General features: G+C 32.7%; 2 protein-coding genes across 3 annotated transcripts in view; one reads left to right on the plus strand and one right to left on the minus strand.

Annotated features, from left to right (window-relative positions):
- Positions 1-541: 541 nt before the first annotated feature.
- Positions 542-1,324, minus strand: LOC125065948. The gene has a single exon (XM_047673808.1). It carries the CDS (start codon positions 1,322-1,324, stop codon positions 542-544), a length of 783 nt encoding a protein of 260 aa, XP_047529764.1.
- A 2,418-nt stretch (positions 1,325-3,742) lies between these two features.
- Positions 3,743-20,417, plus strand: part of LOC125065626 (guanine nucleotide-binding protein subunit gamma-e) — a 40,188-nt gene continuing 23,513 nt past the window's right edge. The window contains exons 1-2 of one of the 2 annotated variants that reach the window (XM_047673356.1): positions 3,743-3,796; positions 9,500-9,567. The gene's annotated coding sequence lies outside the window, so the exon portion shown is untranslated. Of the gene's footprint in view, positions 3,797-4,232; positions 4,253-9,499; positions 9,568-20,417 lie in introns of those variants that run through there. The other variant, XM_047673357.1, reaches the window with a different exon arrangement.

Here is a 20,417-nt window from a genome sequence, read left to right on the forward strand (position 1 = left end):
GACCCAAATAAATTAGAAACATAAAAAATGAATAAAACCATCCAGTTACTATTACTACTATGTAAGTTCTTTATCCTAATTATATTTTGAATGGAGCAAAACGGTCTAAAATCATATCCGATCAATTCGTTCAATAAGGCCTCCAATGTCAGCGTGCATTAGTATACTACCCGGCACGAAACTTGACCTAACATGGCGTCCTCTGCGCAGGTACAGTCCTTGCGAAAATCACGTACTATCTAAAAAGCTTAAAATAAATATTTAATATATTAAAGGGTAGGTACGTAATTTATTACGTACCTATTTTATTTCTTTTTATTTATTTATTGATACAATAATTACTAAATATACAATAATTAACCCGTTGTGTTTTAACACAACGGGTTAAAACACAACGGGTTAAAACACAACTAAATATACAATAATTAACCCGTTGTGTTTTAACACAACGGGTTAATTATTGTATATTTAGTAATTATTGTATCAATAAATAAATAAAAAGAAATAAAAATAAAATTTAGAAATATTATTAGAAAATAAATTAATCACTATCACTCAACGGCGTGAAACCCTCAAAATCAGCAAATGAAGTCGAAGTTCTTGGATTGGTACTGGGGTTGGTACTGGTGCTCGGACCGGGTTCGTCATCATCAAAGACTTCCCAATCGCTACTACTGCTGCTATCTGAATCTCCCACTTGAATAACAAGTTGGTCTGTCAACTGGTCCACTACATGGTCGCTTTTGCAATAGTCGTCTTCAATAGACCTTACTTTTGAACATAACTTTTGCCATTCACTTGATCCCATAGCATCTACCTTCTGTTTCACCAGTTCCATAACGCGTGTGACGTTCCACGCTACGTTTTTGCTGCTAACGTAACCTTTGATTGCGGCCCACGCCATTTCAATGGGGTTCAGATCCGGATGATAGGGCGGCAAGCGAAGGACACTATGATTGTGTTGTGCTAATAATCTATCGATATTATAATTTTTTAAATTTTCTTTGTTCGTTTTTATTAGTTCGTACAACTGTGGCTTGTACATTGTTGGATCAAACGAAATTCCTTTTTCAGTCAGCCAGGCTTGCATGTCGCATTTCTTGGAGTTTGAATTTGGGGCCAAATTATATGGTGTATTATGGTAGGATGCATTGTCTACTACCACGACGGATCTCGGTGGTAGGTTTGGTATTAATTGTGAAGTTAACCATTTGGAATAATTTTCATAATTCATGTCGTCGTGATAGTCGCCCGTTTTGGCTCCGGATTTAAACATTAATAAACCATTTGGTATAAAACCGGCTTCAGACCCTGCATGTACCATAACTACCCGTTGACCTTTGGATATCGGTTTTTTTAAACCTTTTTTTGAACCGTCCGTCCACGCCTTGGAACTTGTGTGCGAAGCGTGGACATACGATTCGTCAGTATAAATTATGGGCCTTCCTTCATGTCTGTACTTTTGTATTGCTTCTAAATATTTGATTCGCTGTAATCTTATACTGGTTTTCTCAATAAGAACTTTTCTATTATTTTCTGTTGCTTTCCATTTAAAGCCTAGATCCTTTAAGATGCGTCGAAGACTCCGTTCAGATCCTTGATAATTTATATCCGATCGCAGTTTTGTCAGAAGTTTCGTAACTGTTGGGATTTCATTATTTGTTAAATGAAAATTATGAATGCATCTTTTGATAACTCCTTGATCGAAATTGTCTATACCAGTTACAGGTTTCGATCTAGCATGTTTTTTTCCAGGCGTCCGGAATACTGTGAGAAATTCTGACTGCTCAGCTTCTTTTACGATTCTCCGAACAGTGCATAGAGAGGTTTTTGTTGCTTCAGCTGTTCTCTCTTTAATTTGAGTATCACTTCTGCCATTAGCTTCGTTTTTTAAAAAACAGTAAACATCGTAAATCATTTTCCGAGCTTGTCTTTTTAGAACTATATTATTTTTTCTTGGCATTTTAGTATACTTCGTTAAAATCTTACTATAATAACAAAAGAAACAACCCACAAAATCAACAATACAAAAACAAAGTTAATAATCAAACACAATTTTACACAATAAAACCGTTATATAATAATAACTTATGTTAATGAGCGTACACTAAGACAACACAGGAACATGCGCGGGCGACGGGAGACGCGGTGGCACTGCGCGGGGCCACGCATCCACCCGTTGCTATGGTTACTAGTAATGGCGGCCTTGTTTGCTATAGTAACGCGCTCCTCGCCTCAGACCGCACCTCAAACGACATCTATTTTTTGTTACTGCGCAGAGTCAAGATTCGTGCCGGGTATTATACGAGTGGTGCTTGTACTTACAAGATCTCTTAGTATACGTGAGATGACTAATCTATACTATAATATTATGAATGTAAAAGTAACTCTGTCTGTCTCTCTGTCTGTCGCTCTTTCACTACCAAACCAATGAACCGAATTTGATGAAATTTGGTATGAAGCAAACTCGAACTCCAAGGAAGGACATAGGCTACTTTTTTGCCTAACACGTAACAACCAACCCTCTGAAAGCAGAAGGCGACAACTAGTGTAAAAATAAAGGCAACAGAACAAACAAAAATTACAGTGGAGGGGCGCGCCTTCGTAAATAGAACTATATCAAAGTAGGAAGTCAAATTTTGATGACATATCTAACGCCCCTCTTACAAAGAGTATTCTACCAATATGTTCGAAATTCAAAACTCTTTGTCTTTTCTGATTCACGATATGATCATATCCGATTATATAAAAAAACCGTGTCATCCAACAGTGTATACTAGATCACCTTACGTTACTCATAGGAATTAAACGGTCAATATGCATTCGTGTGTGAGCTGGTCTTTGTGTGTGTCTTGTTAGTGTGCAGGGCCCTTGTGGACGGTGTTATGCAGTAAATGTGCATTACATAATAATTATTTTCAATAGTTCGAAGACGAAACTAACTTAAATCGAATGAACGACCATCACAAAAGTACAATTATTGTTCGTCTACTATCATTATATACATATCATGCAAGCTCGACTGAACAAATATTGGTAAAATAGTTATCGTTTGATAGATGTTTTTGGAGCTGTTCTGTTCTTGACTATCATAGGTGTCAACAAATCTTAATATCTTTATTAGAATATTACAACTTAATTTTCTCATTAAAAATATTTTCTAGTTCTGACTGTTCTTAATAAATATTATTATTACAATATGAAAGGCCTTATGAAGATCAATGAACTTTTTTTTTTTTAATAAGCATCTTCGTCTATTTCAGTATTATGATATATATACTTTTGATTATTAGGAGCAACTCGAAATTTAACACTATTTTATATTAAGTGTTCATTCGGTCTGTAGTTTTGTTTAGTATGCTTACATCGAATTGTTTTATGAGTTCTTAAGAAGACCCACTGATTATGTACTCGTAAAAAGGCTGGAAGCTTGTCCAATGTACATAGCTATTTAAGATTATGATAAAGGCATCATCTATATAAGATTTATTTTAACGCTTTTAATATTTTTGCTCATTAATCTTAATCTCGAAAACCACTGAAGCGACTTAGAAAATTATTCACATGAAAGAAATTCAATTATTAAATAGGATTATAAGGAGATAAGCATTTTTAAAACACGCGACCGAATATTTACAAGTGTAATAAAATTACCCAATTAATATTTTTTACACTGGTGTATAACACATTCTCAGTCAAATGGAGCGTGGACATCGAAACCATACTAGGTTTGTATTACAGTACGAGTGGCACTCAAGAACGCCGGTTGCTTATTTAATAGCCAACACGAATCACGGTATCAAAAATTTTAAAATTACAATTCCAAAAAAAAAACAACAATTTTTGTACATTAAATATTCGTAATTATAAATAAAATAATTTTATCATTAAAAATTGAAATTTAAAAAAAACAATGTCTATAAATAAACACAACATTTTTCCAAATTTGTAAATCGAATGGAATTAAAAAAAAAATGTTGTTTTTTTGTCTAAGCGTGTAGTGTGCCAGGATTTTCGTTTTTAATTCGTGATAGTGTTAATAGTTTAATAGTACATTCAATATATCTTGGTGTGTGTTTATGTATGTGTGTGAGGCTTGCGGTAATAGAATTAGATTTAATTAAATTAGTTTTGCGGTCTTGTCTTTACTTGTAAATTGGATATTTTTTTATGAGACTTGTGTATATTTTTGGATCAAAGCATTTTATTATATGAATATTTTATTATTGTAAAAGTGCTTCAAAGGAAATATGTAAGGGAATTTTATTTTATTACCATAGATGATTTCAAAGACAATAAATCTCATGGGAAATTTTCTGATGAGAATTAATTATGAATTCCGTTGCTATCTATGAATCTAATTGTTTTTAATTAATTAAGCTATTACTTCGTCTTCCATTAATATAATACGTCATGTCCCCTAGGAGATGGTGAGAATCGTTTAATTTTTTTAACGTCTGCAATTTGCTTAGACATTTATTAATATCGTTTCATTCATACTTATTATTACGACTTTAGACCCTAATATAAAAAAAAAACTTGTTTTGTATTTAAATTAATGGAAAACATAATATAAATATTATAATTGTGTGAGTAGATGCTATTAAGTTTTTATAATATATTTTTTTTTTCTTGAAAAATATTATCATTTAAATAAGTATTTATTTTAAACATATCGAATACCAAATGATATATTTATGTTTGTGTGTATTTGAAACTCGTTTTGATTTTCTTTTTAAGCAAAGGTACGTATTATTGCAATGAGTTCCTTTCTATAAATATAAGATACAGTCAAAATTTAGAACGAAAAGGTTAAAACGAGTGATGTTAATAGTCGTAAAGAAATTTCTAAAAACATGGATAGATTTTAGTGCAGATAATTTTTTATGTAATAATTATAAGGCAATAAAAATAGTTTTGGCTCAGCTAGGTAAAACTGTCCAGTGTGTGTGTGATTTTTTACAAAATCTACTTTATCCCTCATTATATAATAACTGTTCAAACTAAATTCGGTACATAAATATATCCCATTATTGTTAAATATTGGTGACCTCCTAATATATCAAGACCATTATGGTCAAAATTAGCCCAGGCTATCGAAATATGCAGAAGAATTTGTGTCTTGAGTTACACGCGTTCATAGATGTAACTTCACACTGATAAATGAGATGTCTATCTAATATTATAATAACAGGTTTTAAATTTCCCACTGCTTGGCTAAGGTCTTCTCTTCCTTTAAGGAGAAGGTTTTGGAGTTTATTCCACTACACTGCTCGAATGCAGGTTGCTGGATACACATGTGGCAGAATTTCGTTGAAATTATACATACAGGTTTCCTCACGATGTTTTTCTTCACTGCCGAGTACCAGATGACTTATTAACATAAATTAAGCACATGGAATTCAGTAGTTCTTGCCTGGGTTTGAACCGGCAATCAGCGGTTAAGATGCTTGCGTTCTAATCATTGGGCCATATCGGCTCATCTATTTAAAATCCAAATTATTTTTCTTCGTAATTTCGTTCCTGAAAGACAGATCATGGTCGTGATTGCACGCTTGATTATTCATCTCTGTTCTCTGACAACTGTCTTCCTTCAATTCAATTCTTAATGGCGTTCAGAGCCCACCAGGAATAGATTATTTCGTCAATGTCACGCAGGAGCTGTCTCCCTTGTGCACTCGTGTAGGAGGACATATCACAACCTCTGTCCAACTCATGGGCGCTCTGTCACGTGCTCTTGAACAATAGACTGGGTAGCTGCTGACAGTTGCTTTATTACTTACACGCTATTTTAATACGTATATCAATTAAATGGTATACAAATGAAAATCAATATCGCTTTTCACTTTTAGATATTTCCGGTGGTGTTTCGAATTTGTTCTTTCTTTATAGCTATACAGTAATGATCATTGTTTTTGATAATATTACTTAAACAGGTTAATGACTACATATAAAGTAGGTCATTTATATTGTACTAAGTTTAAATCGTGAAGTGAAACGATCACCTCCTGGTTATTTCATCTTTATATCCATTGTTGTACACAAAGTGAAATCTTACAAGCCGGTGATTTCTTCACAAGCTTCCCTCAAATTTGAGTCATTATTTTCTGGTTGTAAATTTATGGCACAAAGAACAACTATTTCTTGTTGAATAAAAAAGAGTATCCAAGAACCTGATAGACTTTAAATTTAGAGGTATCTCGTTTTTTAATGTATAACCGCACGAAATGGAATTTTAATCAAAATATTTTATATAGTTGTAAAACTTAATTAGATCGACCGTTTAAGTGTCTCAAAGATACTTGGTGCTTTGTGCAAGCTCTTCTGGATACCACCCACTAATCAGATGTTATACCGTCATATAATAATGCTTAGTATTGTTGTGATTCGGTTTGAAGGATGAGGGAGCCAGTGAAACTACAGGCACCAGGGGCATAACATCTTAACTGCCAATATTGGTGGTGCATTGGTGCATATAAATATAAATAAATAAATAATACTACATAGTGTGGTATGTGGTCATCACATCTAAGAGTAACTTAAAGAACACCACATGTTTTTGCGGCCAATTCCTATCCCATTTTTTTCTGCTTCCATGCTTCAATAGCCATACTCATGTATTCTTGACTCCAAGACATAATATGTCATTTTGACCATTTTATATGTTAGCCTATTCCACTAACTATAACATAAAATATACTGTATTTTTTTCTCAGCATACCAAAACATAAATGGTCACATACATCAAATGGTCGTCACGTTTGAGAACATACAATATATATGTTTTAAAACAAGATAAAATACACAAGAATCATATGCATCGCTCGTTAAATATGACTTTTTACGATGTAGTCTTATAAAGTAATAGCTAATGGCTTAATTGAATGAATCAGTATTGAAAGGTCTCCTTGAATTAATAATTGTAATCTTGTTAGCGGGACCTAGAAACGGTGTTTCATTAGCTTGTTACTATTCATTCCTCGTGCCAGAGTACAAAATAAAAAAGCAAGTTGGTTTTTAGTTAAGTTCTTAGAGTACTCAACTACTAAAACCCATTGTTTGTATCGAGATAACTTTATTAATCAATTGAAATCGATTAGTTACAAAAACTCATTCTTGATTTCAGAACAGTTACTTTTTTATTTATTTATGGAATAGATTCAAGCGTCATCTCGTCATCGCGTCTCGTTTTAAATTATATTAACCATTTCTTAAAGCGCCAAAACATCACCTAACATGGGAAATAAGATGTAAAGTCCCTTGTGCCTTTAGTTTCACTGGCTCACTCACCTTTCAAACGGGAACACAACACTGCTGAATATTGCTGTTTAGCGACAGAATATCTTATGAGTAGGTGGTACTTACTCAGTCGGGCATACACAAAGCCCTACCAAGAAGTATTATTACTAAAACCGTAATAATAATATAAATGAGAAAGTGAGTGTGTATGTTTGTTACGCTATCACGTCTCAACTGTTAAACCGTTCATCGTGATATTTGCCATACCAAGCATTGGTATGGTAAATATCTAACTAATAACTAAAAAAAACACAAAAAGCTACTTAACGTCTGCCCCTCCCCCTCTGCATCCAAATGAATTTATATTTGGTGATTTAGCAATAGAAACCATAATCTCCAAGAGACATATCGATCAACATTTGATATATAATGGACATATATAATCATGACCGAATGTAATAATAATTAGTATTTATTCGGGGGGGGGGGGGCGAAGATGTTAGGTCTAAAACAGTGACCTATGTTTTTCTCTGGGGATTTTTTAGTATCAGTTTATATAATAACAACGTAGAGTTGTTTCAAGTAAAAATATTTAGCTAACTGAATCAGCTAATTTAAGCTAAAGGTACTTTTATAAAAAATAATAAAATAATTCTAATATACTTTTAATTGTATATTCTAGAATTAATAAATTAATAATGCCTAAAATCGAATTAGCTGAAAGGACAGATGAAAATGTGAAAATTAAAATTGTTCTTTATTCAAGTTGGCTTCAGCTCATGAGATAAATTTTAGGTGTTGTCTTTTTTGAACAAATTATGTGTATTTTGATTGTTTTTGAATCGATTATATTAAATAGTAGGCTAAGTCCTTAGAACATATTAATCGTGATCGAAGAGTCTTAATATGCTTCTTTTTTTCAAATGACAATGTACCTATATGAAATTTCACACGAAAAAAAACTCGTCCCGCTAGTTCCGCGATTCACAAGAACAGTACTGTTGTCATTAATATCTCATTAGATAACGTTTTAGATGAATATAATGCTTCACTAAACAATCTTATTAGTTTTTATTGAGTAAGAAACACGCTAACTTAATCACGCAACGATTTGTAATTTACATTTTATATTCGTTTGATTTCAAAGTAATCACTTACATAAGTCGTGGTAGAAAGATCGATCACCTATGTCAAATAAAAAGTATATATCCAACTTTATGGTCAGGGTGGGCTTCATATACTAAACGGTTATTTTATTAAGTAATTTTTTTGTAATAGATCGTTTTACTGTGTTCATGTTTGAAAGGTGAGTTAGCCAGTGTAGTATATCTATTACTACACTGGCTAACTCACTCACATAATGTCTTAGATCCTAAGCGTATCCCTAGACGATGATGACCATCTGGTAGCCTGTTTGCTCATGAAATGGGGCAAGTGTCACTCGGTTGGAACAAAGTTGTTCTCGCTAAATATTATGTGATTTGAATAAATTAACAATGTTTGAGAATAATTAAAGAGACAGAGATAGAGAAAAGAAAGAAAGAGAAGGAAAGATCGCCCAGAGGAAGCATAACGCATTTTCCGTACGTAACGATTTATGTCAGTTCAATCAACTGTAAGCCGCATAAAAGGACTTCGTTCCAAAAATCGAATCGGACGTCACAGAGATACTACTGATAATCAGTACAGCGTACATTCTTCTACAACTTTTTTTATCTTTATCTGCCAGTATTTTAGAAATAATTTCACATTATATCAAACTAGCTGTCGTACGTTGCTTCGCTTGCGTTTTAAGGGTTATATGTACTACTACGTTCTTACAGTTTAAGCTTGCCAAATTTCATCAAATTCCGTTCAGTGGTTTGCCTGTGTAAGACCAAAAGACAGAATAAATATAATATTAGTATAGATACAATTATTTATATATCTTAAGTAAGAGATAAAAATGATAGGATTGCATATAATATTTGCTTATAACTTAAGTTTAAAAAGTTGCTCTAAGTTGCTCGCAAAATTTTATATCATTTTTCTTTTATTGTACTTTCTGTTTTAGTACTTTAGTATATTTAATATTCATATAACTTATTTCGATGATCCAATTCCGTTTTGTATATTAGGTAAGTATCTTAATGCCATGATAAGGTCTATTTCAAGTCAAATGTGTTTTTCATTCAAAAACAAAAGACTGTAGTGTTCGTACTTAAATTTTCGTAAACATTGTCGTTGAGTAAATAAAATTAATTACACGTAATTGTTTCAGATTCTTTATTCAGCCACTGCAACGGCAGCTGGACGTCAAATTACTTTTACATAGGAGCTATTTAAAAAGTAAGTTTTCTATTATGTTATTTACTTTCTGTACACGCTTCATTCATAGCAACCTTACTTTTATGCAACTAACATTAAAAATCCACTTGATTTAAACATAATTCTTAGACACGTATCGACTTGAAACTTTAGAAGGGTTTTGTAATTATGATAATATATTGAGACACCAATTTTCTTGGTGGTACGGCTTAGTGATGGTGAGGTTAAGTAGACACACATCACATATTCTACAATTCGACAGCAATACTTAGTTTGTTTCTCGCCTTGAAATCTGGGTGAGTTCGTGTATCAACAGCTACGAGGAACATAACATCTTGGTTAGTTGGTGACCTATTTACGGTGTAAGGATTAATACGTCTGATAGTTGCTTAAATACCACTTAACATTAGAGACCACTCGTTTGACAGTAAGCCTACCTATTTCAATAAAAAATGATAATAATTATTTACCAACGGTTTGGGTCTGATGCAATGGTTATTGGAAAACTCTCGTGGGTTTGGGCTTATTTGGTTTATTTTAACAAAAACTTGTTATTTAAGTATAGTTTACGTTATTCTTGAAAAGTGTAATACACGTCTATGCCCAATTTCAATATTTAAGAAACGATCTGTTTTGCTTACGAATAGTACAATTGTTCTTTTTTGTATTAGATAAGCTGACGACAAATGGGCCATCTGATGGTAAGTAGTCACCGCCCATAGACATTGATGCTTTGAGAAATAATAACAATTTGATGTTGATGAATGGGTGGTACCTACCCAGACGGGCTTGCACGAAGCCCTACCACCAAGTAAGACGAGACATCATTCATAAGTTATCAATGGTTCGTTACATCGATTAAAACATCAAATCGACAATGATAATCGTCATCAAACGATTGTATTTATATATAGCAACCTTTGTATGTAATATTTTTTGTGTAGTCTTGTAATGAAATTTTATATTACATTATTTAAAGTAAGTTTAATTGAAGCCGATATGGCCTTACACAGTATGTAGATCAAAAGTTCAAAGTTCAATCATCACAGAGTTATTACGTACTTAATATTTCTTTATAAATGATCTCATGCTCAGTTTCAAAGGTAAATATCGTCAGGAAACCTGCATGATTAAATTGGATGAAATTCCGAACGTTTACATTAATTTCGCGCACAGAGTGTACATTGATATATATCAATTTGTATCGTATCGTGCCCACTTGTGGGACACTCACACTGTACATACCGATTGCTAAAATTATAATAATTTATAATAGTAGGTACGGAACATTGACAATGTCAGGAATGTGGTTAATTGCCAGACCACTTACCATCAGGTGGCATATTTGCTCGTTAACCGTCAGTTTATTAATAAATATGATACAATGTGTTTTGAGTCGTTATAAAAATACATTTTATATTTTAACATACACATTTCAACGGTGGTTACTTTTTTTTTAAAGTTATACTACTTTTGGCGTATATAATAATAATAATCTGTTTATTAATAATGAAATAAAATAATAGTAATGATATGTGTAATATCTTCTTTTTTCACCACTGACAAAACACTCACTAAACAAACAATCAAAATTTTGTAAAATATACATTGTAAAAAAAAGATGAGGTGTGATGTCTATTTCGAACGACTTGACATTCAATTGGACTTTAACTTCATCGTGTAGTTTTTTTTTCAAGCTGTACGTGTACGCGCGAATTATAAAAATTCACTGTCAATTAAAAAAAAAATTGAATTTTTTCTCAATACATAAAAGTTAAATTTTCGAAATACCAAATCTGCGTTATTCAGAACAATTCAGAAGAAACAAAGTGTTATTGACGTCATTGCTTTTTTATATGTACCATTAGAGGAAGGTAAATTCAGACATAAAAGGCATTACGTCTCGTATAAACGTTATAAGAGCCATTGGAGTCTGCATCCGAAAACAGAGATCGCGATCACGCTTATTCGTAAACACACAACATACGAAACATTACAGCTGTGTTACATCACACACGTACAAACACTTTTACAAACACACACGTATTAACACAGTGATATTAATGTATGCGTTTTTATGAAGTTGAATTGTATAATGAATTAGATAGACTACGGCTGCATGAAGAAATTTACGGTGGATAGGATATTTTCGGTGTTAAATCTCGTGCCTTTGAAAGTACGTTAAGTCTTCGATCACTCGTAAGGCTGATCCTCTTCGGTCATATCAGATTGCCAACCCAATAGACTATTAGAAAGAAAGACAATTGACCATGTGAGCTTTTACGCACACACACATCACATTGTCCTTATTTCTTGTGTCAATCAATTTTTATTACTTTCCCCTGAGCTTTAATATAGTACAGACTGACATACAAATACTCACATACAAACTCATATATGTAAACTGACTATACGTAGTTTTACATAATATAAATGTTGATGTTACTTTACTGTAAAGAATTTTGTATACATTCCTGTTTTTTATATTTGCTTCCCTCATCCACAGCTATTGGTTATTTCCTTCAGCTGTAATAATAGTGATATGGCAAAAATTTATGGTTATATGCCATATTATACTACATTTTTTTTTAGCATTAGTAGCCTGTAAATTTGCCCACTGCTGGGCTAAAGGCCTCCTCTCCCTTTGAGAAGGCTTGGAGCATATTCCACCACGCTGCCCCAATGCGGGTTGGCGGAATACACGGCAGAATTTCGTTGAAATTAGACACATGCAGGTTTCCTCACGATGTTTTCTTTCACCGAGCACGAGATGAATTATAAACACAAATTAGGCACATGAAATTATACCACATGGTGGTAGGTCATTGTACAGACCAGCCACTGATCTGATATTTTACAACCAAACAGTAGTACGAGTACTTACTTAATAATTTGTATTGTTGCGTTTCCTGTACTTGTACCTGTACTTGAGTGCGTTACAATTAAGACATTAAATTCATTTTAAATTAAACATTTCTCACGATGAGACTGTTATTAAGCTGTGTCAGACGGATGTCATGATTTAACCATATATGTCTAGATGGAAGATATGCTGAGTTGTATGAATCATTTAAAATTTTGGGTCAGTTAGTGTGACTACATAAACTTCAGGATTATACAATTATTAAGTTATTTTAAAATAATAATTTACCTTTGACATCTGACCTTGGTAATAAGCAACATTATATCCTCTCGGAAAATGGGATAATACCATCTGAAGACCAACTCTACACCCACTCACTCATACCAAACTCATACTCATATCAAACAGTGCGCGCTTTACCGTTTTCCTGTTACATACTTCCGTCCCTTATCATGAAAGCTCCAACAGATTTCAAGAAAAAATATATATACATAAAAAATAATTACATGTTTTATTAATAACTAATTAATATCTATTATTATTCAATAAATTAAATAATTAAGTTTTGGATAGATTTTATTTATTATTCGCAAAAGTGTGTTGGTTGAAAATATTCACAATCCATCTATAAAAATATATTGAATAATAATTTATGTCAACGACGACGTTTTGATTGAACACATATAATAATATAATATAGTATAATCGTGATTATATGATATCGTGATTGTATGATCGTGCTTTCATTGTGAATCGTAGGTATCATTAATTTTTGCATATATTTAAAAAAAAAAAAAGTTATTTATATAACTTATTTGAAATACTAAATAATATAATTTTAAGTGGATTAATATTGACTTTAAAATAAATAATAATCAATAGTTTATATAAAAATCTTTTCAGTTTAATGTGAACAAGTTCTAAGTCATAGTAGTCCAGCTATAATTGAATTACGCTGAGTGGCTGCACTTGACCACTGGAAGACACGTTTATTTAAATTGAATATGAGCTTTGTGATAACTTTTATCTCTTTCTAACATATACGGATCTCTATTCGTTGGAGATATTAAAAGATATGCATTATTTAAACTTATGTATATAAATAAAGCGAATATTGGTTCCGTATTATACAAAATAAAGTTTATCAATATTTTTGGTTTCTTAAGAAATGGCTGATAACACAAACTATGTTTATATAGATATTTATTTTTTATATCAATATTAATTAATATTGTGATATTCTCGAAGGAATTGCCTTTCAGACGAATCTGAGTAAAATAGAGATAACATAATAAATTTTTAAACTTTAGAGTCTTTAAATTATGCATGAACAGACGACGCTTGACAACTTTTAATATATGCATTATACTCTCATTGTGTAGAGATTTAATTTATTGTTTTAACCGGATTTCCGCTTAATATACTTATCAGATTATTATGTTAGTATCACGTTATGTTGCTTTGTAAACTCAAAATGGTTAAATACAATGTATCTGTTGTTCATTTTATGAGATATAATCGATTTTGACGACGTACACAGATATTTGATCCTTATTTGTATTTGCTATACCAATACATAGTATGAGATATTTTTAGATCTAAGCGTAAACAGGTTTATCGATACTATATTTATGGAATAATTTTTTAACTCAGTATTTGTAGTGAATATGAATCGTATCATTATATCATCATTTCCTATATCAATGCCTTGAAATTTTCTGGAATCCAAAAGCCTTCAAGACAAATATTGAAAGTTCACTCGGTGGTAGGGCTTTGCGCAAGCCCATCTGGGTAGGACTCATCAGATATTCTACCGCTAAACAACAGTACTCAGTATTGTTATGTTCCGGTTTGAAGGGTGAGTGAGCCAGTGTAAGTACAGGCACAAGGGACAAACCATCTTAGTTCCGAAGGTTGGTGGCGCATTGGCGATGTAAGGAATGGTTAATATTTCTTACAGCGCCATTGTCTATGGGCGATGGTGACGACTTACCATCAGGTTGGCCCATGTGCTAGTCCGTATACCTATGCCATAAAAAGGGGGAGCGAGCTAGTGATCACATTAATGGCACGCTGGCGTAGACAAGATAATACTTTAAATTACAATATCTGGGCGGAGGGATCACATAACACACGGTCTTGCTAAATTTTTAATTTTTTACATAATACAATAGATGTTAAAAAAGCAAGCGACTTTTTTTTTAAATATATCACTTTGAAAAATTCAATTGCCTTTGTGCGAAGTTGGGTCGAGTAGCTAGTAGGTAGTATTTAAAATATCAAAGAGTAAACCTAGAGAGAGTAACTGTATCAATTCAACGTGCTGACCCTGTGGGAACGATGCCAGATCGCAAAGCATATTGCAGCTTACACCAATCCAGGCTAACTAGCCGTCGGTATAAAGAATATAGGAACTCCATCAATATTTTGCAGATAAAAAATTTAAATCGTAACATGAAATACTGCTGTTACTTCGATATACGTACTCGTTGATATACTTACATTATAAATGTTAAGTTTGGATTTCCAACATTTAAAATACAGAGTTATGTCAGTTAAATACAATTCTATATAAATCAGTAAAGTTAAAACGACTGAACTGAATCTGAATGAAATCAAAAACTTATATGGATTATAAAATTTAGTTTACATTTTATGTCAAAAATTTGGAAAGGGTGTATGCATGCACCTTTATACACCAAACTCCCATACGAATACGTTAACGGAAATTAGTAACAATTAATCGTCTAATACACTACGCTTCCTAAGACGAAAATTAACATGATATTGTAGTATTCACCTTTGTAAGCTGTTTTGAAGTTATAATTTAAATAAATATATTATTTTCCAACGAAACATTATTATAAAATATTTACAATAATTAGCGGTAACTTTAAGATTAGGAAAAATTTACTAAATGTCACACCGCTGGGTGTCATTTCCCTTTGAGGAGAAGACTCTAATATCATCACGCTGCTCCAATGCGGGTTAGATACACAAAAATACAACAAACATCATTAACTATTTAACATTAACTTTGTTCCTTTTATGTTTGTTACGATTTGGGGTGTTAACTATTCAACAAACCCTCATTAATTTTCGCATACACCTTTTCGCACCTAACAACTCCCCCCACACGAAAGCAAAGCCGCGGGCAAAAACTACTGTTCAATAAAAATCAAACCTCAGTGCGCAAGGTATACCTTTGAAAGAGGCTACACGCTAAACGTAGAAAAAGAAATGCACTATAATTTTCCTGGCGCTGTCGTTACCAGTGACGCTGACGTCATGACCAGCGCGGACGCCCACGCAACATTAAGATGGAATACATAATATGATTTCTATTAAATCTTGAATAAGCAATGTTCATTATATTACATCACTAGCCCTTTATAGATCTAAGGACTATTCTCAGCTTGAAGAGATTATTCGACCACTCCACTTTAGTGTGTATACACGTGTGACAAATCTTAATACGAGACAAATTAAGCACATAAATACAAAGCGGTTATTTGAATATGAATCAACAATCTACGGTCAAGATTCAGGTCTTCTAATTCATATTGGGCCGTATCGGTAATTTAAAATAATGGTTTACTATTGTTTACTTATAAAATACAATCTATCGTCAATTACCTATCGTCGTTACTACCTTTAGCAAGTAAGATGTTATTATTTCCTGTAACTAAACTGGCTTACTCAGCCTTTAAACCGCAATACAACAATTGTAAGTATTGCTGTTTGGCGGTAGGCGAGGTTTGCACAAAGTTACCATAGTTAATAAATACCAAGTAAACTGGGTGTTTATGGATTGGTTGATGATGAAGTGACTTAAGAATTTTATATAACTCTCAAACTGTTCGCACTAATATAAAATCTAATTCTATGAGGCTTGGATCGGAGATGACGACGTAACTCAATTTATCACCCGAGCACTGCCCGCTGCATACAATTACGTCCAATTAGCACCGTCTTAGCAAAGACTTAGCAACTTATTTTCGCTAAATTGCTCGAATCCTGCTATTAAGGTCGGTAAAGTCGGGAATGACGACACACTTTAATTTCATAGTAATCATCTCTACTTAATATTATACAAAATTTTCAGCTTTATATTTATAACGACATACAGAATTTAACATCCTCACCATCAGCCAATCATATTCCGTTGATGGACAAAGGTATTTCCTAATTTGCGCCAAAGCTCCTCGTTCTCCACTCTAGTCAGTAGGGTCTGGGGTCGCACCTGGCTGGGGCGTTTTTTGGTTTGGTTAAGTTTATTTTACCAGTTCTTCTCAGGTCAGCGTATTTTATTTTTAGGTCCGGTAGTAATATTAAATTTGACAATCAATGAGTTTAATGCTTCTATCTTTGATTACCTATGATATGATGTAGTCGCTTAAAACATATGAAAATTAAGCTATGGGTTCTCAATGAACACGATTAAATTATTATTATTATACTCTACAATATCAGTAAAAGACTATGGTGGTATGTTTTGTACATTATTGGTGGATACTAAAAGGCTGTGTTATTAATAGCATTATTTGAAATCTTTATAAGTGGTCTATTCTTAGATCTTCAATATTAAAGTTCCTCTTTGAATATTTTACAAGTACTTGCATCGACCTTTTACAAACAAAAATACTTAGCATTGTTGTGTTCCGATTTGAGTGAGTGAGCCAGTGTAACTACAGACACCAGGGTTATTACACATTCGTTCCAAAGGTGGCAGTGACGTATTGACGATAGTTTATTTTTTACGGTGACAATGTGACCACAGGTGTGTTACCACAGGTGGTCAATTTGCCAGACTGCCGTTTTTTATCATATAGATGGCCCATCAAATGGTAAGTGGTCACCACCAAACATCGATATTAGGGCTATTATAAAAAAAAAAAAAAACTATTGTATACTGACAAAAACATAATAACGAAGGTTATCTGATAGAAAAAAATTGTCATAAATATTAATTATTTCGGACATGCCCAAAAAAGTAAGCAAACTTAGGGTCTGATCACACTGGCTAGTTGGGAGTGCACTTCCTGAGAGATTAGTGTTCACTAGAAAACACGATGCTTGCAACGAGTTCTCGGAAAAGCCGTCATTGTCTTTACTTCCATAAAGGAAGTAGACACAATGACATGAATGAATTTTTGATAAAAACATTTTCGAACTTGAATTAATAACAAAGTCAACAGTTTCGACGTTCAATATGGTACTCATCGATCTATTGAACACGATCCACGTCACGAGCTCCTTGCGCAAACGCGGCCCATGTTTGCCATAGGCTAAAGGCTCACTGCGAACAAGCATTAAACGATTGGATCGAACGCTTTACCTTCACAAATATGCCAACTACAATCATATATTCTTTAACACAATAATAAAAATTCAACTATTTTATAAATGACGAGTATTTTATAAAGTACCTAATGAAGTTAGCGGAATGTCTTAGTAACGATTTTATCTATTTCTTAATGAATATACAAAAAGTCTGTGAGAAATATGTTAATTAACTGAAGTTTTATACATTCAAACAATCAACAAAAAATCGAAACGTGTAAAGTTGAATGACCTCTTTTTTTTTAAACAATGATACGAAAGTTATATCGTATCTACAATGTTACTTAAAACAGTTGTTACTTAAAAAAGTGTTTGTTTGTTATCAGTAATCTCAAAAACTTTTATCGCTCACCGCTGTCTGTCCCTATGTATGCTTAGATCTTTAAAATTACACAACGGATTTTGATGCGGTTTTTTTAATAGATAGATTGATTTAGCAGGAAGGTTTATATGTATAATACATGCACAATATAATAGAGAAACTCTTATTATTTTAGATGTTTCTGAAGTGATGTCGTGAAGCGCTTACATTGCTAACGATGGCTGAACCCTACGAGATAGATCAAAATAATGTACCACAGTATTGTACACCTTAAAAAGGTGTTCAAATGTCCCAACAACCAGGTTTTCTTTTTTTTACGAGAAATAATGGCTTATTTTCGAAGCAATTTTAAGCAACACAGCATTAATCCTTATCCAATTAAATACCTTAAATACATTGTGAATTTAATACAGATAAATATGGCCCCTCATAGCATGTAATTTAAATGAATATTTACGAAGATATTACAGATTTTAAAACGCAGGGACATAGCGGTTTGTATTGTCCAATGACTGAAAAACTGTGAACGTGGTAAGACACTACATTCTGTAGTATATTTTAGTATCAGCATTGCACCCGTGCGAAGCCGGGGCGGGTCGCTAGCCTATAATTTGATATTTATTTCAATAGAAGTACAACATCGTTGATTCGGTAACACATATAATAATTCCGTCTGTATATTGAGGATATTTCTATTAGGCTAATTTATTAATAGGCGCGTCCACGTTTTCGTGTTTTCAGACTAAGTATATTTATTGTATCATCAGCAACCTCGACAGACCCAATATTTTTAAATTTGTTCGTTAATATGTAGGTTATGTTTGGATATTTTCTTTAAATAAAGAAATTGAACTTTACTTGGTGGTACGTTTTTGTCCATCTGAGTATGTACCACCCACTCCTCCACTCAACATCATAGTTAGTTAGTTTTATATGTAGGTATATATATAAGAAGCTAAAAGCTTAAATGCTGTACTAGGAGACATAACCCAGGTGTCAAGATCGAATATAAGGACGCTATAATATATTTACCGCCAAACAGGAATACTTAGTATTGTGTTCCAGTTTGAAAGGTCACTGTAACTACAAGCACAAGGGTCATAACATCTTAGTTCACAAAACTGAGATTGGCGCATTGGCGATGTTACGAATGTTATAAATTTCTCACGGCGCCAATGTCTACGGGCAGTGGCGACCAAATACCATGAGGTGGAACATTTGCCGGGCTTCGAATTTTATAAAAAAAAAAAAACAAATGCTATTTCATTTAAAATATCAACACAAGGTGGCCTATAATTCTTGTTCGACGACTACGAACCATTACGACGCCAACTAGATCCTCTTAAAACAAATAAATAATAAAGAAAATATACGAATTCTATTACCCCGCTTTTTCTCTTATATTAATATAGTATAATATGATATGTTATGCATATTTAAATGTATTTATTATACTATGATAAACATTTAAATATATCTTTTATTTTATTCGCGCCTAAAGTGCGTGAACCGTGTGAGAGCCACTAAAGAAGGTAGCCATTAAAACTCATCATTAATTATGACATTCCTATTGCTTTTGTGTATAGAACTCAAAGTCAAAGTCAAAAATCTTTATTCAATATAGAAGTGTATACACTTGCTTATTGATTGTCAAAAATCTACCACCGGTTCGGAATTTAGCACCTCAGACCTGAGAAGAACCGGCGAAAGAAACTCAGCGGGATATATTTTTTTATTTTTTTTTAACCATTTTCCGTGTACAATGAAACTAGACTAGACTAAAGACTAGTTTAAAAATTAAGCTATGTAGATTCTACCGAAAAGAATCGGCAAGAAACTCATTAGTTACTCTTTACCAAAATTTGAAATGCAAAGTTATATTAGTTAAATCATTACATAGTATAAAACAAAGTCGCTTACCACAGTCTGTCCCTATTGATGTATCTTTAAAATTATACAACAGATTTTGATGCGGTTAATTTTGATAGATAGAGTAATTCAAGGGGAAGGTTTCTATGTATAAAACATGCACAATATAATAGAATAACACTGATAATTTTATACGTTTCTAAAGTGATGTAGTAGATGAACACATTTTTTTCGCTTATATTGTAAACACTGGATGTACTGTTATATTGTACACCTTAAAAATGTCTACAAAAAAGTCAAAAGGTAACCCACTATAACCATTTTTAGGCTTTACTTTTTACGAGAAATATTGGTTTATTTGCGAAGCTATTTTAAACAATACAGTATTAATTCTTATCGAATAAAGTACCTTAAATACATTTAACATTTAATATAGATCAATATGGCCGTTTACAGCATGTAATTTAAATGGAT

Source organism: Vanessa atalanta, chromosome 8 (genome assembly GCF_905147765.1).
Source record: "Vanessa atalanta chromosome 8, ilVanAtal1.2, whole genome shotgun sequence".
NCBI classification, from domain to species: domain Eukaryota; kingdom Metazoa; phylum Arthropoda; class Insecta; order Lepidoptera; family Nymphalidae; genus Vanessa; species Vanessa atalanta.

Coding starts and splice junctions, on each gene's coding strand:
- LOC125065948 (XM_047673808.1), bottom strand. CDS start 1,324: ATGGTACATGCAGGGTCTGAAGCCGGTTTTATACCAAATGGTTTATTA.